Here is a 26948-nt window from a genome sequence, read left to right on the forward strand (position 1 = left end):
AATTTCAATCGGCACAATGATTTGGGCTGTAGGGGCCATGACAGACAAACAGACGGACGGAAACGGGGGACCAACTTTTTTCTACTTTTCTACCGTCGTAATGTCATGTTTTCTTCGAAATCTTTAACGAATACAATACTGCCCTATAGTTCCTATAAGTCGCAGGAATTAAAAGGCAACTTAATATAAAATTGACGATCTCTTATTCAAGGGATCTTTTTAAAAACCTGTATATTTTCTCTTTTTATGAAAATACATTTTATGAAAATAATTTTAAGCATTACAAAAGTTACAATATTGTAAATGTTTTTGACAGCAAACCATTTTTTTGTGAATTTCGTTAAATTACCTACAAATCTTTACTTATACAACTTAACTGTGTAAGCTTTATGCCTCGTATGACCTCTCCTGGATCGTTCGTTGGTCAAAATTTTATGAATTTGCGGTACATTTTTGGAATAGGGCTGAATTTCCGATTCATATTATGTTTCCGGTCAAGTCTTCAGGTAAGACTAATACTTTTGGCAACAAAGTTTTAGGAAGTAAAATAAAAATTTTGTTTTCATATAAAAAAAATAAATAATTCAAAATATAATGGGCGTCATATCCATTAACTCAATACGATTAGTTTTGAATTGAAGGAAATTCCCACAATTATACAGAAAAATTATCTCCTAAGGGGGGAGATCCTCCATTGGGACCAGGAATCCTTACTTATTTATCCGTCTCATTCCCCATTCGTAAATGTAGTCGGGTTCTAGCACTTCTCGATTGCATATAGCACAAAATATCCACCGACATATTATTTTCCCTTTTTCAGTTAGGTACTGTCCAATAAAGTTTTCTTAAGAGCGGTAAATGATGTCGCTGTCGTTCACATAGCCAAGCTGTTAGGTTCTTTTGAAGACAGTCACTTCCAAGTTGACATCACTCTTGCGTTCTTTCAGATCTAGGAATAGGTTAAAGATACTTCATGATAGCTCATCTCCTTGCATGATAGGTTAGGTTAACGTGGCTGTTGGTTGGGAAGTCCAACACACTTAGACCAAAGTATGTTCCGTTGAGATACTACATGGATCAGTTCATCAGCTTAACTCTTCGAACCAATTGGAGCTCCTAATGAAGCGTAGGAGACAAATAATGTCAGAATTTTTTAGATCGCTGGTATTGTTGAAGTAGTGGATTCTACGTCTTTGTGATAAGGCAGGGCATGTGCACAGAAGAGAGGAGAGATTGTCTCCTCCTCCTCGTCCATGCAATTCCTACAAAAATCATTGCTAGCATTGTGAGCCAGCAGAGGTAAAGCTGTTCCGCTTTTTGCAAGTTCGTCAGCTTTGCAATTTCCTGGAATGTCTCTATGGCCCGGCACCCAGAAAAGGTGAATGTTGAACTGTGTAGCCATCTCCGTAAGAGATGATCGACAATTTAGGGCTGTAAGTGAGTTAGTGGAGACAGAGTCTAGGGACTTTAACGCAGCTTGGCCATCCGAGAAGATGCGTATATCATTAGTTGATATAACGTTTTCTCTAAGCCAGGATAGGACTTCTTTTATAGCCAGGATTTCAGCTTGGAATTGGAACACGCTACAATGATCGGGTAGACGAAAGGAGAGGCCTAAGTTTAGTCTATCTGAGTATACGCCTTCACCAACCCCCTTCTCCGTTTTTGATCCGTCTGTATAAAAGTTTATAGGATCATTGTTCAAAAATGATGTATTCTCCCAAGAAGACATGGAAGATATAGCCACTTTGAAGCTATAGTTATTAAACTGAGGATGGAGTATGGTGGAGTCAATATTACTGTTTATAGTTCTGAACGAGTTCAAAATTGTAGTGTGGTCAATTCCATTATTGATCCACAGAGAGGAGGCTTGAAGCCGTATGGCTGTATAAGCGGCCGTTTGCTTGCTGAAAATGTCCAGCGGTATTAGTTCGAACAGAACATCAAGTGAGGCGGAGGGGGTAGAGCGAAGTGCTCCTCCCATACACAGGCAGGGTGTTCCTTGAACTTTGCTGAGTTTATCGCGATTGTCGCTATATTTAGCGCCGTCCACCATACCGCTACTCTATAAGTAAGGATCGGCCTTATGACCGAGATATATAGCCAGTGTGTAATGCGGGGCTGTAGGCCTCATTTATTACCAATGGCCATTTTACAGGAGAACAGGGCTACTCTTGAATATTAGGTTTACAACTTAATTTCATATCCAAAATGAGACCCAAGTATTTTGCTTGTTCAGAGAATTTAAGTAGTCCACCGTTTATGAGGGGAGGGTCAATGAGTGGGGCTTTGTATTTCCTTGTGAAGAGGACAAGGTTGATTTCTTGTGGGTAAAGCCTAGTCCACACCGATTTGCCCATCTGGTGAGCTTATTTAAAGCGTTTTGTAATAGTTCTTTTAGTATATTGGGATGTTTACCCGTTACCTGCAATAGCAACATCGTCCGCATAAGCAAACATTCTGTATCCCTCTCTTTCCAGAGTAATTAGTTATTCATTTATTACTAAGTTCCAGCTCTCCTGTTAATAGTGATGTTAACAAAAAAATAAGTTCGAACATATATTTCGTTGTCCTACTGATAACCAATCAAACCCAGCCTTACCCAACTTTGCTCCGATCTTCATCTACTTGTAGGTTGCACTAACCTTAGAGCTTATAGCATCTTCGGCAAATTCCCATTGACGACATTCAAGATTTCTTTTTCTTATTTAAAGTGAAATATTTTGCAAGAATTGAAACCCAACGAAATGAAAAAAAAATAAAAACAAAAAATTGCTCTTAAAACTTTACATCACATTTATTAATATTTGCAAAAAGAAACATGTATGTTTTTTCGCTTTTTTGTTTTGTTTGTATTATTTTAATGTTTGTTTGTTTATTTTGTTTATAGAAAAAAAGAAACGAATCTTTTTTTATAAATACTTTTAACGAAGTAAACTGCTCCAAAATCAAAGTCCGAGAAAATATTATATCATCGTCCCTTCATTCAAGCGTCACGTGCGTCGGTCGTTCCTCATCATCAATGTTTGTCAACTCTTGTTCATTTAGATCGATGTAGAATTTACAAGTAATATTTTATATGTACTGAATCAATAATAGTAGTTTGGAGCGCCAGTTAAGTCTCGTCGTATCCAATAATATAGTTAATCCACGAAAGGGTGAGTGAGGGTTTGTCAAGTAGCAGAGAAGATGATGGTAGACCACTTACCACCAACCATTGGGGCTGGTGCCAGCATTCAAGTTGCCATTAACAGATGGTAACTGCTCCTCGGTAAGTTTAAGGGCTGCCAAATTCTGCACAAAACCATCCAACGCCAGGGTTGGATCATCCAGGTATGGGGATGAACGTGAGCTATTGCCACTCCGGCTGGCCTTCATGAACAAATCGTTGATGTTGATGTTGACCTTTTGTTTCTCTTTCGGTGGCTCGAAATCATAACTGAAGCGTTTGAAGGACTCCACATCGCGATCACCTGAATCCAAGTCGTTTAGATTAAGCAACGCGTTTGGCGTGAAAAGATTTTCTACAAAAATAGAGGTAGAAGAAGAGACCCTTTTTGAGATCACTTGGTCTCACCTCTAACAATGAACAAAAACACTCACCTGTGAATTCGGCCGCTCCCAAATGGGCTGGTTGCACAAAACCCTTTGTGGGCGAGTATTGACTGGCATTGGAACAGCTGCTGTTGAAGAGATTTGCCGACGAACGATTGCCACCATAAACTGGAGTTATCTCAACACGATGAGCCACTGGTGATGTTGCATTTCGTGCGAAATTTGAATCATTCACATTATGAATAGACACCTAAAAGGAACATGAAGAAACAATCAATACTGAGTCATGATGAAGATTTAAAGTGACACTCACTTCGTTGTTTAGATTCTGTCCCGGCATTAAGGTCTTTAAGAACGAAGCATCGTCGTATCGGATGATCCCGGTATTGGGAATTCCATCCAGATAATGATTGAATCCAGTTATTGTTGGAGGCGGAGAGTCTTCGCAATTGTGATGCAATGGACAGTCACTATTTTCAAACAAACTGCCACTGCTGGATAGCTGCTGACTTCCCCCCGAACTCGACGAGAATACATCATAGCCGTTGTAATAGTTGGATTGCAGTGATGATCCAATGTATCCACATGCTATAAAGATACATTTAATAATAAAAGTCATACAAAATTCCATTGAAAATCATGAAATAAAAAAACTCACCATTATCCTGACTTGGAACAGCTGGCGTGCTGTCTTGAGCTGCTGCAGTATAATTCTGCCATTGTGAATCCTTTGATCGTTGCTTCAATTGCTGAGCTGTCTTAATTTCGCTTCCAATTGCCGAGATACACTTGCCACCACTTGGATTGGCTCTCAACGAACCATCATTGTTGAGGTCACATCCATAGCCATTGCTATTGATGGCAAATGGATCGTCAGGAATTGTCTGACTGTTGGGGCGGACATTGCCACTGGCGCTGGTGTTGCTGGTGTTATTTGAGAAATACGAGAACGAACTGGCCAGGTTAGGATTGCCCAAACTGCTGCTGCTGGGAGCGATATTCTCCTGCGGCGGTGTGTAATAGTTTCCTGCAAACTGTCGGTAATTGGAAACTGGCATGCCATTGGCAACAGCAGCCTGCAACGCCGGATTCCGGATTGTGAACATTCCATTCTCATTCTTGATTATGGAAGCCGGCTGATCCATGGGCAGTGGGGCGATTGGTACACGGCTGGGAATGGGCAATACCGATGGACTACTCTGTGGCATCATATTGCCAAACATAGGATTTCTTAATGTTACCATTTTCGGCTGGCCCGATGATGATGTTGATGAAGCATCGGCTCTACTTTGTCCAGTTGCTGACGCTTTGAATGTGTCGGAGGATTTTTTCTTGTTCCGTCGCTTTCGATTCTTAGACACCTTTGAAGCATCATTGGGTGGCATGTGCTGTTGCTGCTGCTGTTGTTGTTGTTGATGGTGCTGCTGTGGTTTTGTGGAGGCTCCCATTGCTTCTACCATAATAACCCCACTTTGATCTGAGGGCCCGAAGCTCGACATGTGCGGATAGAATCCAGGCGTGATAATTGTAGGCTGTGATGCATGCAAATTGGATCCTGGAGCCTGAGAGGAAAGGGGCTTTGAAAGTCTCTTAATCGACTCAGATTTGGCACGTAGCTGTTCACTCTTGCTCGGATCAACCTTCGTCAGGGTTATACCTGGAGGCAGAGATAGATTCTCCACCTGAACACCGCGATTCAATTGATCCATAATGCTGACATTCGAGGCAAGTTGCTGAGAGAACAAATGATGGTGTCTGTCATGATGGGAAAGTTGTTGTTGATCTTGTGGTGGTAACTGGGGATAGTTATTCGAGGTTAAACGAAGATTCTGCATGGCTTGGTTAAGCGAATTGCCAGGTTCCATCATCTTGCCACCACCACTAGAATGTATCACAGATTGATTTCGTCTTGATTTGGAACCAGGCTGGCCATGAGCAGCCGCTGACGAAGTGCTGGAAGTAGCTGGGCCATAGTTGTTACCCGATTGAGATTTGTTTTTCGACTTTCGAGATCGTTTGGGCTTTTCTGACGACATTTGTTCGCGGTGTGATGGCTTTTGTTGCTGCTGTTGTTGGCCTTGTTGAGTTGTGGCTGATGGTGCAGGAGTTGAAAGATATTGTGGTTGTGATTGAGTAGACAGTCTTCGATTTGTAGTTGCTGCTGATGGGGCATTGTTGGGCTTCGAGTTGCGGTTCCTTTCGTTGTTGTTAGTGTTGCTGCGTTCTTGTGTAGATGAAGTGGCTGGAACTGACTTTGTCATGCGATTGTTTCTATCCCTATTCTCTCCTCGCCTTGAACTCGGATTCAAATTTGAATTAGATGTAGATGAAGAGGACAGTTGTTTCTGATCTTTGGAAGGCTTTTCCACTGACCCAGTTCGTTGAACTTGCTGATTTTGCTTAACAGACTTTGCCTTTGGTTCTGCGGGTTTTTTTGGAATGTTAGATGCAATGGCAGTGGCTACTGGTTCAGAAGTTTTTGCTTTTGGTGGGACTGGAATCGGTTCTTTTTTAACTTCAATCTCCTCCTCCACTTCCGCATCTGAATCTGCCGAATCGGACGAAACGAAATCGTCCAAATGCAACATCTTGAATTGATTATTATCAAATTGGCCATTGTCAATGAACTTCTGACGCTTCTCCTTGTCTTTTCGCTCCACTGAAGAATTCACCTCCGGCACTTCCGGAGGTTTCTCGCGAAGTTGAACAATTGGTTTGGGCTTCACCTTCTGGCTGCAAACAGAGTTCTCACGAGTAGTGGCTTGACTATTGCTGGTTACCGAAGGAGCTGGTGTAACCTTCTTAGATTTGTTGTTTGTGGAAGTTTTTTCCACTTTGGCTTGCTTCTTTTTGTTTGCTTTCTTCGAGCTCGCCTTCGACGAGGATAATGAAGTTTTCTTCAATTCCTCCTCGAGACGCTTTAGTTCCTCCTCCTGTCGCTTGAGTTCTTCTTCGCGCTTCATTTCCTCCTCACGCCGCAGCTCTTCTTCGCGAGCCAGTCGAGCTTGTTCTTTTTCCAGCTCAGCTTGTCTTTTCGCACGTTTTCTCTCCTTCTTCAGTTGAGTCTTGGTTTTTTCATTCGCCACAACAGGAGGCGTTGGAGCCTTTCGGGGAGCTGCCGATTGCTGCTGCTGCTGTTGCTGGTGCGGCTGCTGTTGTTGTTGTTGCTGCTGTTGACTTGTTTGAACAATTTGTCCATTGACAAAAGTGTACAGCAGCTTGTCCTTGTCGGGAGAGGAACCTTTGGCTGTCACCGTGACCTGTGGTTCGGGTACATTGGGCAAGTTTACTCGCCGTATAGTGACGATCCGCTTGGAGGGATCGGACATATCCGTTGGCTGATTAGGGGCATAGCACATTTGTACATTTTGAGAGGCAACCAGATTCGGCATAACGAAGGGCGGAAAATTGTTTGCATTCGCATAGGGGATGCTGTAGAAGGCTCCCCCATTCAGATTATTCTCCTGCTGTGATAGAACGGTGGCGGCTGGCGGTGGTGCTGCTGCATGCGGCAATGTTCCCGTTCCCGACGAGGTGGTGGAAGCTGTTGGCGGCACATTCAATGGTTTTGGTTGGGGCGAATTATTGGCAGTTATAATTTCCTTTGCGATCATCTGGAGTTTCTCGATTTGTTGCTCTTTGGTTGGCAGATAGGAAAATTTAAACTCGGAATTGGTTTGCTTTACTGTGGCTATCAACTCTAGGATATTAGTTTCTACATTTGCTTTTGCTCTGTTCAATTTCTTGACATTCGCTTCGTATTCGGAGATTTTCTTCTTGTCTTTTTTCTTGCAGGCTTTCATAAAACGCAGTTCGTTTTTGGACGTGAACTCCCTCAGATAAATGTTATGGAATTGAGCACGCAGGTCCTGCAGCTCGGCGATACGTTTCATTTCCTCTCGGCGTTGTTTTTGTTTTGCTTTTTTGGCCGCCTTCTTTTCATTGACTGGTCCTTTTGTTTCATTGGAACCTTCAATGTAACTCAGAGTATCATTAACCCATTTCTTAACACTAACCTCTGGGAGATTTTCGAGCAGGGCAAAGATTTCATTAGCACGTTGCCTTCCCGATGCCGATGGACTTATGCCTTGATTGGAGTTTGATCGTTTTTTGGCAGCAGCTACTGCTGCCAGTGGTGGTGGAGGCGGCGGTGCCACCTGTGCATCAACTGGTAATTGTTGAGCTTGTGCTAGTTCTGATTGAACCTGAGGTGTAGGGGGCACCTTTTTTGTTACTGTTTGTGGTAATTGTTTATGGGGTTGGTGGGTAATTCGTTTGCACAAAGTACTCAGGCATTCCAAGCTATCATCGTCTTCGTCGATCTTCGAGGAGTCTGCTAAACTGGGTTCATCCAGCTCAGGTGGAGTAAGTGTCTTTGAGCAATGCGGCTGTTGATGAGGTGGCCTTAAAATTGGTGCTTTTACATTTTTGCGTGCATTTACTAATTGAGAGAGTTTCTTGCGTAATCTATCTCGAGTTTCATTCATACGGGCATGATTGCATTCCTAAATGATAACAAAATTAAGGTCATAGAGTAGAGGCTTTGGATGTGATTGAATGGAAGCTTCTTTAACAAACCTTTTTGATGCGTTTCTTGCTCGAATGGTTTTCCTTGCAATGATCCGAAAGATCAGCGTGATCAAAACAACCTACAAAAATCAAAGAGTATGTGTTAATTGTCTACGAAATTAAGATAATTTAAGATGAAGTTACATTTTTTCGTTTTATCTTTCCCACATTTTTTAGGGGGAAGAGATTCTGTTGGAGTAACAGGTTCCGGTGGTTCTGATTCAGGAGTTCGAACTTCTTCGGTGTTATGGGTTAATCTGAAAATGATGTAACCATTTGGTTATTAATTTGTAATTTAAATAATCTGTGATATTATTTTCTCACTTGCTAGTGTCTCTTCTTAAGTATTGTGCTACGTTGTGTTTTATTCTGTAAAAATAAAAGAAATTTATGAGGGATAAATAAATTTGTAAACATTAATTAAATGATTATTTTAAAGTTAGAAGTTAACGACTGGACCCGGTATAAGGTATTTTTACAGATTTACGGATGTCACACTGGTAAAAAGCTTTTTTACTAGGAGCGGATTTTCTTTACCTATGTATGTAAAACCTCCTCCATCCCTGACAACAGTACTTGCATACAGGAATGGTTGAGAGTTGTAAGTCACTAGGCCCTAGTTCTCAACGGACTAATGCGCCATCCAATTTATTTTTATTTATTTTATGTATGTAAAACACAGTCCGAACTTTAGAAAAGAAAATTAATATAATTTTGAATTCCAAAATATTGCAATTGGAATGGCAGAGTGTGGTAAAGCGTCCTATATTCGTGCAGTACTTGTTTGTGGTTAGGCTCCAGGGCAAAATAATGAGAATTTCTAGAAGCGCACTTATTACATTGCTTAAAAGGAGGAGAAGGAATATTTAACTAGAGCACGACTCTTTCAATGTGTAAGAAACCAGAAAACCAAAGAACCATGATTTGATACAGAGTGTAAAGCAGCAACCTGAAATATTATATGCTTTTTGATATTCCTGAGGGCATCAAAATCAAGCCTTTTAAAAAGAATGAATGAATGAGGGGAATAATTAATTCAAAACGGTTCGCAAAAAAAAGAGACATTTTACTTAAACCAAAAAACTGTCAGAAGTAAATGACAACCGTTCAAAATAGAGTCTTCCCTCGATGGTGTTTTTTTCGCTTAAAGTATTAAAATTGGTCCTAAAGATGATGAAAAACTGCTATATTTACTATGACTGCTACCACGAAAACCAACAGCGCTTATTTGGATGCGGCTCCGCCATTGGAGCCAGACTAAGGCAAGAAGTCTTGAGCTATAGTTGCATCAATGATCGCTTCATGACCGTACGCATCAAGGCTAAATTCGGCAACATTAGCCTGATATGCGCGCACGCCCCCACAGATGAGAAAGACGACAACACCAAAGATATGTTCTTCGAGCTCTTAGACAAAACTTATGAGCAGTGTCCTAGATACGATATTAAAATAGTCCTGGGCGATTTTAATGCCAAGCTAGGAAGGGAAGATATCTTTGGTGGAATAATCGGGGAAGAACAGCCTCGACAACACTTCCGACAACGGATTCAGGCTCATAGAATTTGCTGCGGGGCGAAACATCATGGTAAACAGTACAGACAGACAGACACGCTTCCAGCATCATGGATGTACGAATTTTTCGAGGAGCTAACATCGACTCGGACCACTACCTCGTTGTAGCACTTCGGATTTCCAGACCCAAGGCAAAACAAGGAGGTGCTGTTAGAAGGTACAACGTCGAACGGCTACAATCGCCAGAGATCGAAAAATCCTTTTCCGCCCGAGTTACAAGTAACCTCTCTCAAAGTTCTCTGCCGCCAACACAATGTATCGAAAACCAGTGGTTTGATGAGGAATGTCGGCAGGCAAATGCAGCCAAGCAACAGACATACAAAGCGGCGCTGCATAAAAGGACGAGAGCTGCTTATGAGCAGAAGAGGAGAGAGGAACGCCGACTTCTCAGAAGGAAAAAGAGAGGGCATGAGAAGCGTGTGGTCGAAGATTTTGAGAGGTTTTAAAGCAGGAATGAAGTACGAAAGTTTTAAAGAACAGGTGAAACGAAATTCACAGGTACATAAACCTAGAACAGAAGGCTGCAAAGATGAAAGTGGTAACATCATAGTGGAATCGCAGTCAATGCTAAGGATATGGAAGGACCACTTCTGCAGACTGTATAACGGCGACGAAGAATTGAATTCCGCTGTCAGGCAGGATGATCCATTCAATGTAGACGACGAAAGCCAACAATCCCTTCCTCCCGACTTAGACGAAGTAAAGATTGCCATATCTAAGTTGAAGACTAATAAAGCTGCTGGAGCGGATGGCTTGAATGCCAAACTCTTTAAAGCAGCTGGAGATAAGTTGGTTAGGAGCATGCACCAACTTATCTGCAAGATATGATCGGAAGAAAGCATGCAAGATGAATGGAACCTCAATATTGTTTTAAAAAGGAGTCCCTCTAAACTGCACCAACTATAGAGGAATTACTCCACTTAACATCGCCTATTAAATCTTCTCTGCCGTAATATGTGAACGTTTAAAACTCATCGTCAACAGTTTGGTTTTAGACAAGGAAAGTCCACAGTTGATGAAATATTCACATTACGGCAGATCCTGGAAAAAAAACTCAAAACCACCAAAAAGACACACACCATTTTTTCATCGATTTCAAGGCCGCGTATGACAGCAACTACAGGGACGAGATATATAGAGCCATGTCTAGTTTTGACACCCCTGCCAAACTCGTCCGTTTGTGCAGGATGACCGTGGAGAATTCACGCTGCTCCATAAAGGTTGAAAACCTCAAAAAGGTTTTAGACAAGGTGATGCGCTTTCATGCGATTTTTTTAACATCGTACTTGAAAGAATAGTGCAGAGCTCACACGTCAACACTAAAGGGACTATCTTTTAAAAGTCCGTCCAATTACTAGCATATGCTGATGACATTGGCATAATCGGAATATGATGTCAATGGGGCTTTTTTAAGTATTTAGGCAGAGGGTGCAAAATTGGGTTTAACGGTTAGTGAGCACAAAACAAAGTACATGCTGTCGTCAAGAAAGGACCTACAACACCGATGTCTTGGTCAAAATGTCACCATCGACAGGCGTAACTTTGAGGTAGTCAAGGACTTCGTCTACCTAGGCTCCGCTGTAAACGCAGAAAACAACACCAGCGCTGAGATAAAACGCAGAATAGCAGACAGCGCAGTAGACCGAAAGGTCGAAAGTGACCTTACCCAACTTGGAGCGCGAAACTGGAGACATCTAGCTAGGGACCGAGCTAGATGGAGAAGTTTGTTGGGAGAAGCCCTAGTTGCACAGGACTGTAGCGCCACCTTAATTAAGTAAGTAACTAATCTTTTAGTTTTTAAAAAATTCAATCCAGTTGAGGCACTGCAACATACCACTTCTGGAAATCTCAAAAGTGATAATTCTATATACCACTATGTATATTTTTATTGGGAGAAACGCTCAAGAAAAGTTTTGAATGTAAACCATTTGGTTTCATACCAATACAGGAACTGTTTGCTAAGTCCACTTCTCTTTTGCTCTTTTTGGATGACTTATCATCGGTATTGACTGGAGGAATTATTTGTACTTAGTCCTTGAAAAATAATATGCTGCCCCAATAGGTATGCTTAGGTATTTTGTTTTTTCCCCTTAAAATATTTGGTCATATACTAATCGGAATCTTTTAAGTTTTAAGAGCCGCCACCTGTTGTTTGCGGTTTCAAGAAAACTTTGGTGGAGCGGCCCATTTATTTGATCTATTGGTTTGTATACCATAACAACAATATGCCTCGATTCTTTATGCATTGATTCTTTCTTGACCAATTTGTTTATCCTTGCGAAGGGTAATCGCATTGACCTCGCTTGGTGAACGTAGCTCCCTTCGACTACTGCTTGGCTATCAACAAAAATGTCTGTTTTTGTTTAAAAAAAATGTAAAAAGGCTGCAAAGTAGTGTATGAAATGATAGCAGACCCTACCCTCTTCTCCGTTATGGACTCGTCTGTAAAACCCGATACGTGATTTGTTATTATGATCCTGTTTCCATCCATTCTTCCCTTGTAGGGATTTTGGTAAGGGCTTCTGGGTTTAAATCTATGCAAGGATTTAAATATCCTGTTTGTCATATTTTTAAAATTTGTAACCCATAATACTAAACATGAGTATGTCAATATTGGCCTTACCCCAAGAGCTAAATAAAAACTTCTTGAAGAGCTTATGGGAATAATTATGTGCTATGCAAACCAGGTTTGGAGTTTTTTACAATTTGCTGAAGCAGCCAAAGTACTTTCTTACATTGACACATATCCTGCATCGGGATCCAGTCATCGACTACCAAATGGCTAGAACGTGAGTATAACGTCGAACTAGATGAGAAAGTGTTGGAGGATTGAAGCAGAACCTTTAAGGGATTGCTGGAAAATATCGAGGAAATATTGTTTGTACAGTTTGCAGAGATTGTTTCGTATTGAATTTTCAACTATGTACAGAGCTTGAAACATACATATCTTTGGTGTCAATAATGCAATCTTTAAAACCATAAGTCCTGAAAGCAGGAATTTTCGATAAGATGCCAAACTCTATCAATTACCTTGAAGTATCTAGCACAATAATTCTATATTACTTTCGTTCTTACACTATATCAGTATTTTGCATATGAGATAGTGTCATGCTCATGCATGGCATGATTAGTGTGATGTTGGAAAACATCCAGCAATTATTGTATGTTTTGTATGTTGTGATCAACTCCTTGCTAATTTGAAAGTATACAGTTTAATAAATCATTAGTCAAATCACTCAAGAGTTGATGACTAAAGGCAAAATCTTTGTCAACCTTCCCTTGCGATAGAAGCTACTTTTGATTAGACCTTGGTAATTATTTTATAATTGGACGTTTTTTAGAGAATATCATTGCCTTAGTCAAGTTAAGGTTTAGCTCATTCTTTTTGCACCAAATAACATAACTGTTCATGTCCTCTTCGAGTAGAAAGAGATTGTTTAGATATTTTATACTTTTAAAGATATTCATTTCATGGGCAAAGAGTAAGATGTTACTGAAGCGTATACAAAGGGGTACATACATCATTGATAGCCAAGATAAAGAATGGTAGTTCTTAAGAACTGCCTTTTTTATTATAAGCGCACTTGGGGAACTCCTGGTTTGGCAATGAAAAGGTTGGAGAAATAACTTCTGAATTTAACTTGATTAGACATATTTTGAAAAAAAGAAGATGTTCATTGTTCTAATATTCGGCGAGCTAAGCCATGAGATTATAAACCTGCAGTGCAGCTATCTCGGTCAATGTTAACATGAAATTATTTATAAAACTCACCTATCAGGACTATCAGTCACACTTGATGCTTCCGATGACGAACTATAGATACAAAAAAAACACACAATTACAAATCATATGACACTAAAATAAAACCAAAAAACAACTTACTCAAAAGTTCTATTGCTCCTGTCTTTCAAGTCCATTTCAGCTAATGCCAATCTATAACAAAAGAAATTAAATTGTATTTAAAAGAAAGCCCAAATATTATAACCACACCACAAAAGTTTAAAAACTTACACAGAAATCTTATCAAGAAACTGAAAAAACTTCCCATCCTGTTCTGCACCCTTAATTCGTGACGTAAGCAATTGTATATCATTATTTGCTAACTCAAAATAATCTAAATTTAAATAACTATCATCATCGTAGTCTATAAAATAGCACGCAATAACCGAAACAGCAAAAGACCAATAGATTTTAAAAACTTCATCGTCAAGTTTCGGATCGAGGCCAACTTTCGATGTAACCACTTTTTGATTGTATACCATGATATTTTTTAACATAATATTTAGATCTTCGTGTGTCATTAGGAGTGGTTGATAATGATCAATTAGATGCCAGGATAATGCTAGCGCTAATTCATTATTAAGTATTTTTCTGGCCAGCAGACACGAGGGTAATTTACAATTGACACAGAAGTACTTCTCCTCTATCTTTGAATAATGAAACGGTTTTCGATCTAAAAACAATTTAAAAAAAAAAACATGATTTGTATCTTGAAGAAATGCAAATGATATTTATTTAAGTCTACCTCTTAGATGCTTGAAAACCGCCCAAGACAAGTGGTACTCGTACAATTCGTCAGGCTCGTTGAAGACTTCGTCCTTAAGCGATGAGGCATCACTTAAATCTTCTACGCTATTCGTTCGTCGTTTATCTTTCGTCTTGTATGCAAACAAATCGTCGCTGGCACAGACATTCAGAATTTTCGACTCGTATAGTGTTCCATCCTTCTCGGCACGCGAAAGAGTAAGACACTTGACGCATGTTGAATTCGGTGATCTCTTTGGCGGTAGAGGTCCTCCAGCAATTGCACATGTAACACACTTGCAAGATCTTTAAATAAAATTATAAACTCAATAATTCATCTTTAAGAAATATAATAATTTATAAAAAACTAACCCGATATGATATTCTAGCATTTCGTTACATTCTTTGCATTTGTCATCGCACACCAGTGTGTTTATATGACCGCTAAAAGACTCTACACTCGATTTGGCAATAAACGCCAGCATGCTTTGCCAAACCAGATGACGATTTTCACTCGTTGCCCATTCGGAAATATCTATGCATTGGGTGCATGTTCCCGTGACATCGTTTCGAATAACATCAAACATGCTGTGTATCGTTTTTAAACGCGTCCTACGGTTTCGTTCTTCCTCCGATAGATTATACAAATTTAAAGCCACCCAAGTTTCTTTCCAAGTTCTGTCGATTTGAATCATTTCATCATCAAATTGAATGTACTTTTTAATAAGAGTTGAACGTTTTTTAGTTAACTCATCCTCTTTAAGCTACAAAACAAAAAAAGAGGAGAATTTTAAAACCAAGGCAGGCAGAGGCTAATACTTTTCAGAAAATTTATACTTACAGTAATAATACAGGCCAACATAGTATCGGTTACATTTAAATAAACATACTGTTGGTACATTCGTTTGTTTAACATTGTCCATGTTAAGCAAAATTTGTTAAGATGATGATTTTCAAACGCGAAAAGAAACCTTGATATGCTTTCCGAAACTGAACAGAGTTCTTCGTATCCATCTAGGACATCTGTTAATAGAAATTGTTTTTGTTTAATTAATTAAAAGTTTGAATTTATTGAAATTATAATACATACAGGATAACATATCTTCGGCTGGTATTTTTTTATCTTGGATCTTTGCTATTTCCGCAAAACCTTCCCAATAAGCTTTGACCACGCATTCGATTTGGAAATTCATTAATTCAAATAGTTGATGAGGATCATCCACCAAAAGTCTTTAAGAAAAAATTATATACATTAACGTTAGTGGTGAGATTATTTACCGTGGCAAATGTAACATTTAAATAAACAAGTGTATAAGAAACCTTTAGAATTGATCATTGATTCCCGCTTTAAGTCAATGATCATACAATCTTTTTTTTTTATAATTAGCGAACATTAAAAGGGTTTTGTATACCTTTAATATGTGAGCATTGGGAAAAGAGGGAAAGGTTGGATAGGAGGTGTCGGTGTACATTGATTTTAAATTTCTGAACATTGGGAAATAACAATAACAGGGAAAGATAGAGCGTGGCAAGGCGTTCCGCATTCGCGTAGTACGGCTAAAAAACGAATCTCTGTTCTTCATAATACGGCCGAAGTTGGGTTCAAGGGTAAACTGATGGGCATTCCTAGAAGCGCGGGTCTTGCGGTTAAATGGTTCAATGGGAGGAATGCAAATGGCTATTTCAAAATAAGTTCCTGGAGCATCAACCCAGAGATGAGAGTTATATTCAAGTTTCGGACGTATATAGGTTTTGTAGATTGTAGCCAGATCAAACGGAGAGAAACATTTCTTGCAACGTCTCAAACGTTCGATCCCTGCCTATGCCATCTAAAGTCTTTTCACGGGTACTGCCTCTTGCGAGGAATTGACAAATTCTCCAAGAGTAATTCTTGTCATGAAAAAGTGCTTTCTTAAATTAGACGTTCGGATTCAGCATATGAACTGTAGGTCCCCTCCATTTCTAACAACATTACTCGCACACAGGATTGGTTGAGAGTAGTAAGTCACTAGGCCCTAGTTCTCAACGGATTTATTTACTTATCTTGCGGCATTTTTGGCAACATCGTGTATGTGATCGTCCCACAAAAGGTGGTTGCTGATGCACATTTCGAGGATGTCAAGATTTTCCGTTTCGTTGATGCAAGTGCCACTCATAGATAGTGGCAAAGAGGGCTTTAACGATACAAGACAGCATTGCGTTTTCGAATCATTAAATTCTACACGATTTTTTATTCCCCATTGTACAATGCTGTGTAGGTTTACCTTCATCATAGAAGCTAATGAATGACCCGTAGCGTAAACTTTAAATTGAATCTCTTGTATCGCCCTTCTAAACAAATCACTTTCATTGAGTATTTGCGATATTATAAGAGAGGGGAGCTTGTCATATTCCACCTCGTTATGTGCCAATAAATGTCTCTTTTGGAGCATGTGCGAATAGCATTTTCCTTACATTTTATTTGCTCAAGCGACTGACAATGTCCTTAAATCATACATAGCTGTCGTTTGAGTACAGTGGCCTTAGGTTATTCTTTCTTAAGCTTATGCAATTTTCGAAGCTTATGATGTTCTTATTTTGTTTTGATTGAAGATTTGTCCTATTCCACAGTAGAGTTGAAGTGCATTTTTTGCTAAGGAGTCTTCCTCTTCATTTCCCTGAATGCCAATTTGGCCAGTTCCCTTACAAATGAAATTTGACAGTATTTTGTTTACTAAACATTTCTTTTAGTATTGCAATACATTCCCATACTTCTAGAATACAAAATAGTTCCTTAAGTACAGTGTGAATGTCTAACATAGTGAATATAGCTTCCATCAAGATTAAGTTCCGCGCATTTTGCTATGGCATCTAACCGAATTCACTTACAGTATAGAATTACACTGCGATGAAGAGGCGCATCATTGCCAACTTGTTTTCCTAAAAAAAGCGCACTTGAAATGTCTGCAAGGATGATTTTAAATTCCAAATACTATAAAAATATACACGAAACCAGATTGAGAAAATAAGTTGTGTTCCCCAAATCAGTATGAGGATTCTGAGATGCTCAAGGTCTTATCTTTTTTCCAGCTACAGCAACAAAAAAGCAATTAAATTGAACGTAAGTGAAGAAAATTTAAAAACAATATTCGGAATGGAAAACGACAATGCAAAAAGCTTGAGAAAAATTCTTATGAATGCATTAAAGTAAAATTGTAGTTTATGCAGGACTTGCTCCACGTTTAATACGTAGGATTGTCATGCCAAAGGTCTTGGGTTAAATCCTTGAATTTGTCACTTGAAGTTTTTATTTCACACATTTTTTAAGACAATAACAGTAGCAAGGAGCACTTCTGTACATTGCTGAACGATGACCAGATTGCAAATGCAAACTGCCGGACATACGTAGATCTACCAGACATTAATACTGACCCCCGACATGCACGGAAATAAGAACCGCGATACACCTTTTAAAGAACAACAAAGTAGCTGGGCTGGATGGCATACCTGCCGAATTCCTCACAGTGGACCCCGACTTGGCTGCCGGTATCTTTTTGCCACTTGTTAAGTCTGTTTGGGAAAACGACTTTCCCGAGGATGGAAGGACAGGGTAATCGTCAAGCTACCAAAAAAAAGGTGATTTTAAGAATTGCAATAACTGGTGTGGAATCACCATTCTGTCCGTATTTCAAAAGTTAATGGCGACCATCATTCTCGAGAGGATAAAATCTAAGATCAAGTTTACGCTCAAGAGGCATCAAGCGGGAATTGCGAATTATTATTGAACAATCGTCGGAGTATCAATCGACGCTTTACCTCATGTTCGTCGATTTTGAAAAGGCCTTCGTTCGCGTTAGTCGTGATGTTATCTGGAGATCGCTTGTTGCTAGAGACATTCCTGACAAAATTGTTGCTATAATAAAAGAGTCTTACAACAACGCAAGGTTTTTCGTTCTGCACAATGGACAGCTTTCCGACGCATTTGAAGTGCGACAGGGTGATGTATTGTCACCGATTCTGTTCTGACTGCTACGGTGGGTGAACACGAGAGACTGGGTATCCAATGGCGCCTGAAGGAAACATTAAGCCATTTGGACTATGCTGACGACATCTTAATTGCAAATAGAAATGGATACCTCAGCCAAATGTGCCACTCTCTTCAACAAAATAGGGAGGTGGGTGGCTTAAGGATTAATGCCAGTAAGATTAAGTTAATGCAAGGACCTGGATGTCTTTCTTGCTTTCTAAAGTGTGGAACTCCAGGAAAATAGCGCTCCGTACCAAGTTAAAGTTGTTTGAGTCCAACGTAAAATCAGTGCTGCTATATGCCTGCGAAAAGTGGAAGTGGTCTGCTGGCATCTCGAGAAGGTTGCAAATTTTTGTCAACCGCTGTCTACGTTACATCTTAAACATCCGTTCGCCACAAACCATATCTAACGATGAACGATGAGCTCAGGACTGGGCAAACAAAAGTGCATGTTGAAATCGCGCAGAGAAAGTGGCGATGTATTGGCTATACATTGAGGAAGCCGGACGACAACATAGCAAAGCAGTGTTTTCAATGGAATCCTCAAGGTAGAAGGCTGCCTGGAAGACCAAGAGAAAAATGAAGGAAGCTCGGTCCCAAAACTTGGAGACGTGGTCCCAGCTGAGGTATCTTGCTAGCAATAGAGAGAGATGCAAGGAACTGTGCTCCAGGAGAATTTAAAAGACTTCATCAAGGAAACTAAAATAATCAGCATAAACCACCCATTTCAAAAATCTCTTAGCCTAAAGCCTAGTACGCTGCTGATGCGTCAAAATTTCGCAAGCAATTAATATACCGGGCAATTAAATTGAGAACGAAAAGAGTGGAGAATTGTACTAAAAAATCTAGTACAGCTATCCACTAAAATGACACATTTCGTTGTTCAGCAGCGTACTGAAAAACGAAAAGCACAGCGAAATTTTTCGTTTATGATTTCGTCATGTCATTTTTGTATGGGAAATTTCGTTTCGCATCAGCAGCGTACTAGGCTTAAATCTCAAAAAAAAAAATTGTTAAAGGAGTTAGTCACGTAGTTAGTAAATCTTTTGGATCGCATTCATAAATTGAACAGTAAGTGTTTTTTTTTTTAAGCTTAAGGTAGACGTTTTTAGGGGATATGGAGGACAAGCAGATAAGAGCTATGAGTATTGAGTGCTTAATGCTTATCCTCAGCAGGGTAAGTAAAGCTGAATGGGACGGCAATTGACGTCTCAGGAGTGCCTAAAGTACGGCATGCTGGTAATAACACAAACCAAATAAGTGATAGGGTGAGTGTTGGTACATGTAAAATTTACCATCGACCAAATTTTCCCTCTACGGCAAATCCTGCAAAAGACCCAAGAACATAACAACAAAACACACTATCTTTTCATCGATTTTAAAGCAGCTTCAGACAGTGTAGACAGGAACGAGTTATGGTATCCCTACCAAACTTATACGACTTACCAGGATGATGTTGGAAAATGTTCGTTGCTGCGTCTAAATTGGAACAGACTAGACCGAAACCTTCGAAACCACCAGAGGACTTCGACAAGGCGCTGTCATGTAGCTGCTTTAATATTGTTCTTGAAAGAGTGGTGCGCAACACCAACGACAGTACAAGTGGCATCTTTCAAAAATCCACACAATAACTTGGATATGAAAATGACATCGACATAATGGGAAGAAACAAGCGAGCAGTAACATGTGCCTTCTTTAATATCGAGTGTAAGGCGAAGAAGTATTTATTGTCGTCAAATAGAGTCGATTCACACCGTAGACTTGGTCAAAATGTGACAATTGAAAGGTACAACTTCAAGGTGGTAAACGAATTTGTTTATCTGGGCACTGCTATTAATTCTGCAAATGATATCAGCGCGGAGATCAAATGTAGAATTACCCTTGCTAATCGCTGTTTCTGTGGCCTAAGTAAGCTCTGGAAGAATAAGGCACTATCGCGAAGTACCAAAGATACACAAACTTTAATCATCCCAGTCTTGCTGAATGGAAGCATAGACCCCCTCTCTCGGGCGAATGAAGGATCTCTCGGTATCTTCGAGAGGAAGGTTCTGCATACGATCTATGGTCCGATTTGTGTCGACAGGCAAAGAAACATCTGGTGGAGAAGATTTAATCAGGAGGTATACGAATTGTACAGCGACTTGCCACTGGTATAAAAACTGCGTGTTCAACTCTTAAGATGGCTAGCGAATGAACATCGAAGCTCCAGCCCGTAAGGTATTCAACTCCAGGCCTTAAATTTAAGATTTTTTGCCGGACACATTTAATTATTGTTTCTATTCTTTTGACCATATTTATTAATTACTTACAAACTTAGCAGAGTCCAACGCACTGCATGGCGATCTTGCCAGGAGATGTCCCAGCAAACCCAACTGGCCTTAGCAGCCAATTTAATTAAAGAAGACAAGGCACTACTAATAGAACCAACAAGGCCCAAAGAAACCGTACAAACCAGAGAAGGCCCCAAACTCCTAACCATCGAAGTCCAATGATAAATATGAATATGGAATACATGTAGCGTCTATCGTAATTATAATTAGTATTATTTTTCTCGCCAAATACATTAGAGACTTAATCGTAAGGAAATTTAATAAGGCAATTAGAATAGAAAAAATAGTCAAAAACAACATAAATAGAAGAATGTCTGTACAATTTGTTTTCAAATAAAAAATAAACCCACAAATTTTCTTAAAATTTTTATATTGGTTAATGGATTGCTCGACTTTGGAAGAAGCTTTAGGCACAATAAAAAACTGTTATCTAAACCTAAAAAAATCCCCCAATCGCAAAAGAAAACTCGAAGGAGCAAACAAAAAATTAAAAGAAATTTAACAGTTGTGGAATATTTTCATTGAACACTTCACAATTTTTAATCAAAAAAATCTTACAGAATAGGAACATAAGTATCTGACTCAGTTGACATCCACGGCTAAAGATTTTGGGGAGCTTGTAGAAGCAATCGTAAAAAACAATATATAAGATATATATAAGATAAGAATAGTTCAGAAGAACCAGGTTCAGACCAAGAAAATCAGGAAATTAAGTCAGTCCCCGAAACTCATGAAAAAGTGCCATTATCAAGTTTGAACAAAATGGCCGAATTTGATTTCAGTAAGGCACAAAAATTGCCTGTACTAACCTGCGAAGAAAATAACAAACGCACCGAAAATATTAGGGATTGTCTCAATAATATTGAATTTTACCATGACACCTTAAAGAAAGATTCACAGCTTATGCTAATCAAATTGTTGTTGAAATGTAAAATTCAAGGTAGGGCATTAACTGAACTAGGAGCCGCCAAGATCAAAACTTTGAACAAATTTAGTTTCCAAATTTGGAGACAAAGATACAATAGAAAGCATTAATTATTAATTAGATAGGTCGTGTCAAAGAAACCGACTATGCGAGAATTTGTTTCTGAAATAGAACAACTGATATCAAAAATGACCGAACTGGAAATAAGTATGGAAGCGGAAGAAGCTCGAGAAACACTTATTATAGCAAATGAACATACATAGAGGATAAGCTTTTCTCAAACAGGGAGTTAACGATAGATATAGAATCATTCTCGATAGTGCAAGACATACTAAAATGCAAGATGCTATAACCCATTTGCTTAGTGAAATCATGTAGTCAGCATTGAAGAAAGTTAACAACTGGACCACGAGTTGTGGACTAGGAGTTACCCAAAGTAAAACTGAACTGTTGCTCTTTACCACCAAAACTAAAGCACCGCCCTTCAGGCTACCTCGACTTCTAGAAGGAGAACAGCTTGCGTGGGCACCACAGGGGTCATGCCTACTTACCCAACGGACGCCTTAAACGCTATTTTGGATCTTCTACCAATCGACCTTTGTATTAAATACATAGTTTCCTGCAGCGCTATTAGGCTGAAGGAATCAAATAGCTTGTTGTCAAAACCGTATGGTCACAGCAACACAATGAAATTGATTCCCTCAGATATTATCTCGGTAGACACTGACTACTGCACTCCTACTTTGAAAATTAGTAAGGGTTTTAAGGTTATTTTCCCATCGAGAGAACATTGGGAGGATGACATCCTGTCGATAGGTTTCGACACAACCATCTTTACTGACGGCTCAAAGATGGAGTGCGGAGTTGGTTCTGGGATCTTTTCTGAGGCCCAGCTATAACAAAACCCGTACAAACGATCTTCTATGCAGCCCAAGGCAAGACATAGCCAGGATTGTTGAGGTTTGTACCGGACATTGGCCTATAGGAGTTCATGCAGATAAGTTGGGTATCTCTTACAACACCTTTTTGCCGTAGCTGTAGTGACCAAAGAGAAAGTGAAACTATCATCCATTTCCTCTGCAAATGTCCTGCTTTGGCAAACACTAGAATGAATTACTTTGGATAAACATTCTTTCAAGAACTTGATGAGCTATCTGAGACAAAGATTAGAGACCTAATCTTTTTTCTCAATGCGACAAAATGGCTCTAACTAACATATCGCTATGAAGCTTCTCTATAAATCTTTCCCTTTCTATCACAGGTCAAACGAGTTTTTGGTATCAAAACGGCGCACTACAGCGCTAATTGGATCTCAGGCTAGGTTGCCATGAGATCGCCATTTCTACCCACCATAACCCATTTGCTAGAGTTAGCTCCCAGTACTGTAACAATAACGGAAACTGTCAGGTATGCCCACAATACCAATTATTCCCAAAACTAATCAATCTGGTTATAATAATTCTAACTGTCCCAACAAAAATTTTACGAGACAGAATTATTTTCGCAGTAATAACTACTCTCCCAATTCCCCAAGACAAAATAATTTTAACAATAACTGTAATCAAGAATTTTTTCAATCACATCACGGAAATCCGTCATTACAAACTAATAACAATCTTCTTAACACAAACCGTCCTAATGACAATAGAAGTATACCAAGTAATAATAGGAATAATGTTAATACGAGGACTAATTTTTCCCGAGACAGAAACCCCAGTAGAAATAACACACCTGCCGGGACTAACAATAATGGTCAAAGAGTATTAGCATTGGGAAACGATCTACATACCAAAGGGGAAGCCGACCCACCGGAGGGTAAATAATCCACCAATGCCAAATGCATTTACGTTCATTTAAAACTAGACTACGTCAAGAGCGAGTTGCTAAGTAAAAGAATCGACTTCGTTGGCTTCAGATTTTTTGGAGCGGGACATTAAGAACCACACCCTCAGCAGCGTTAGACACTCTCCAATACCTGACACCCCTCGACATATTTAGCAAACCAATGGCAGCGAGTACAGCTATAAGACTCAACGCCACATCTCAATGGACCAACAACAATGTGGGGCACTCCATTATTTTGAACCTCTTTGGTTCTATACCAAAGTACATAGACTACACTATTCCTAAACCCCTATTTGGAAAAACCTTTTAGGTATCCATTCCATGCAGAGATGAATGGGAAGACATAAAATCCCTGGATGACAAAATCATATATTTTTATACAGATGGATCCAAGACAAATGAGGGAGTTGGCAGTGGTGTGTACTCAGAAAAGCTTAATCTAAGCATCTCATTCCGCCTCCTTAATCATTGTAGCGTCTTCCAAGCGGACATTTTACCGATCAAAGAGGTTCTCTCCTGGCTAAGAGAAAACGTGATATCAACCTCTGATATCCGCATCTTCTCTGACAGTCAGGCTGCTATCAAATCCCTTGACGGTGTCTCAACCAAATCTCAAACGGTCCTCGATTTTCGATCGTCCCTTATGGAGATGGAGCAGCAATTTAAAATTCACCTATGTTGGGTGCCGAGCCACAGAGACATCACGGGAAATTGTAGAGCCGATGAACTCGGGAAAAATGGAACCGGCATACCATAGGTATACCGATAGCTACATTTAAACTTCTGCTAAAAGAAACAGCTTTTGCGATAGCAAACTCTAGGTGGAACAATTTACCAACATGCGCAGCCACAAAACTCATATGGCCTTCACTGGCCCTAAGGCGCTCTAAAGACTTGTCATCTCAAAGCAGACTTCATATTAGCTCCCTAATGGGTGTCCTTATGGGACACTGTCTAATAGGCAGATACGCAATTTGACTTGGTGTAACCTCAAATAACTTCTGCAGGAGCTGTATGGACGAGGAAGAAGACAAAACAATTTCTCACCTCCTTTGCACTTGCCCTGCTCTTTCACTAAGACACAAACTTTATCTGGGAGGCTGATCTTTTGATAATCCCAGTGAACTGGCTAAGAAGGATATAAAATATCTCCTTCTTAATTCTCTAGATTCATGTGGTATCACAATGGGCCTTTTCTTTTGGAATAAGTGTGTGGATTCTGAATCCGCAGCCACTTCAACCTAACCTAACCCTACTAATTAATTTATTTTGCAACTTAGCTTACCCTTGACCTTTTATTTCCGGTGACCCTTGTCTAAAATTCATGATCTTTAAAAAAATATGTACCTACGTTTTCTAAACAGACTACTTATACCTATTTGTATAACGAAAAGCTTTTAAAGTTCCTACTTCGAGATCAAGTTCGTACAACTTTAAATTCAAACAGAAAAAAAAAAACAAAAACAATACAAATAAAACCTAATGAAAACAAAGAATTCAAAAAAATAAAACGTGCATCCTATGACTAATGCACCTTAATCCAATCAAAACAAAACAAACTTTATACTCACAGCGCACTGAGAAGCACTGAAACCATATTTTCTGTCAGCGATAGATCACATATGAAGTTCAGGTGCTGAGCCTTGGCATGATTCATGTCGCCCGTTGTTCGCCACGGAGATTTATCCCTCTCCAGAAACTCTTCATACTTCCTCTGTGCCAAGGTATTCCTATTTACGCCCGGCAGAAACGACAAGTAAAGCAGAAACATTATAAAACAAACTAAATAAATAAGTTTAATTGGTCAACCCACTTAAGTATCGGCTGATAGGCCTTCCTCAGCGTTGCTTGGAGTATTTCCCACGTACTGCGCGTTTTCATCTGGTCATCCATCAGTTGCAGTATCACCTCCCGATATTCCAGGCATTGGGGGCATGTGCAAAATGTATAGAACTCATTTGGGCTATGTTTGAGTTTTTTCACAGTTTTCTAAAACAAAAGATTTCAAGATTGTTTTGTTTTTGTTTCGTATTTCAAGTTTCAAGAGAGACTTTTCTTTTACACAGAATAAATTTAGGTCACATCACAAACTTTTTAAAAAGCAAAACATACCCTCTTGGAGTCGGGACTATTGACGATCACTTCAATCTCTTTGGGTGGCATTGCCGTGTCGGCGAAGCGCTGCCTCAATTGATCGAGTGAAACAATTTGTTTAATTGGAATCGGAAGCTGAATTCGCTTGCCAAATTTTGGTTGTTTCTTCGTAGGACTGCCATCGGCTTCGGTTTCACCACCAGATAAGGATGAAGACGACGAGGACGATGATGATGATGAGGATGAAGACGATGATGAAGATGCAGAAGACGAGGATGTTGTTGAAGATGAAGCATCCTCAATTACCACCGAAGCTGCAGATCCAGATGCAATTTCCGCTTCTGCCGCTTCCGATGCCGCTGCTGCTGATGCTGCTGGTGTCGAGGAAGAGCTCATGCTGCTGCTGGTGCTGTTGCAGTTCGTATCGGCTGTAGCAGCTTCGTCCATTTTGCGAGCAAAAATGTTCTCGTTCTCTTGGACTTGGACACACGATGAAGTGTGGTTGGTGGTTTTCCTTTTCACTACGTCGTCGTGGAGCAGCGATTGTTCTTTTGCACTCCACTTTGAACGTAAAGAAGATTGGATATTTAATAAATGATTGGATGTAAATTGTAAGAATGCAACTAAACACTTTCACTTGTAATTATATATTTTTGTAGAATTATTTTTCTTTTTTTTTAATTTATGTGTGAACGTCGTTTCGCAATCCAAACAATTCGGACACATTCAGCAAATAAAGTTATGGATGGTCCGTATGATGAGAGTGAAGTTGGTAGCATTTTGTTTAGTTGCTCTCTTTGTAAAAATAAAAATTGCATTCAGTTTTGACATTTACGATGAACCTGTTTCACCATAAACCATCACCGAAGACCGATTACCGACCATCGCTATATTCATATGACACCGACCGAGCACCGAGGGGGAGTTAGTTCTTTCTGTTTATGTCGGCCTCGGTGCGGATTATTATTTTCTTGGAGAAAGATTAATAATTGTTGGAAAGTATTGACCTATGCACCATTAAGAGAACACTGAAAAAGAGGATTTGGAAAAGTTTAATGACAATTCGGAAGGACTTTCTTGAACACTTTAGCACAACTTGAAAAAGGGTTGAAGTTGAAGACAGAAATGATTTGCGCCTAGATGTATACAGCACTGACTGACTGAGTTTAAGGGAAAGAAAAACTGCCCCTTCCCGATACCAATTGCCCACACAGTACACTACACTACAGAGGCGAGCACTGCATGGAATGGAATCTAGATTTCGGGTGGGTGAATTCAGAGATGGAAAACAATTTGTTGATTGGCGCTGAATGGTGTATTTGGAATTAATTGAACGGAGAAACAGAATTATAGGGTAAATTAACACAAGCGAAAGAACTCAGAAGAGAGTAAATAATTAATAGAATTTTATTTTAATTTTGGATGTATTTATCAATTAGGTTTTGATTAGAATAGGTGGTTGTGTTAAGGTAAGAAATGACTCCAGTTTCTTTAAACACAGCATGAATTTTCGCCAGATATTCGAAA

The 26948-nt window shown here is 39.6% G+C and overlaps 1 protein-coding gene across 2 annotated transcripts; it reads right to left on the reverse strand.

Moving 5' to 3' along the window:
- Positions 1-2772: 2772 nt before the first annotated feature.
- LOC129953988 (uncharacterized) lies at positions 2773-26558 on the reverse strand. 2 transcript variants are annotated; one of them, XM_056067563.1, is made up of 17 exons: positions 25440-26558; positions 25141-25316; positions 24899-25057; positions 15312-15451; positions 15063-15244; positions 14594-14985; positions 14223-14527; positions 13709-14150; positions 13580-13630; positions 13469-13510; positions 8449-8493; positions 8269-8381; positions 8134-8204; positions 4214-8060; positions 3869-4143; positions 3604-3805; positions 2773-3473 (listed from the first exon to the last, which is right to left on the reverse strand). In XM_056067563.1, exons 1-17 carry the CDS (start codon positions 25866-25868, stop codon positions 3205-3207), a joined length of 7140 nt encoding a protein of 2379 aa, XP_055923538.1. In that variant the 5' UTR covers positions 25869-26558; the 3' UTR covers positions 2773-3204. The 2 variants fall into 2 exon arrangements, with proteins under 2 accessions (XP_055923538.1, XP_055923537.1); XM_056067562.1 differs by having other exon boundaries at positions 2773-3524; positions 25440-26557.
- Positions 26559-26948: the final 390 nt, after the last annotated feature.

Source organism: Eupeodes corollae, chromosome 1 (genome assembly GCF_945859685.1).
Source record: "Eupeodes corollae chromosome 1, idEupCoro1.1, whole genome shotgun sequence".
Lineage (NCBI taxonomy): Eukaryota > Metazoa > Arthropoda > Insecta > Diptera > Syrphidae > Eupeodes > Eupeodes corollae.

Bases quoted from the DNA above. Each gene is read 5' to 3' on its own strand.
- LOC129953988 (XM_056067562.1), bottom strand. From the start codon at position 25,868: ATGGACGAAGCTGCTACAGCCGATACGAACTGCAACAGCACCAGCAGC. The intron at 13,631-13,708 runs GTAAGTTTTTAA...CTTTTGTTATAG, and splicing joins TTTCTTGATAAGATTTCTGT to ATTGGCATTAGCTGAAATGG. The intron at 8,061-8,133 runs GTTTGTTAAAGA...GTTATCATTTAG, and splicing joins GCAAGAAACGCATCAAAAAG to GAATGCAATCATGCCCGTAT.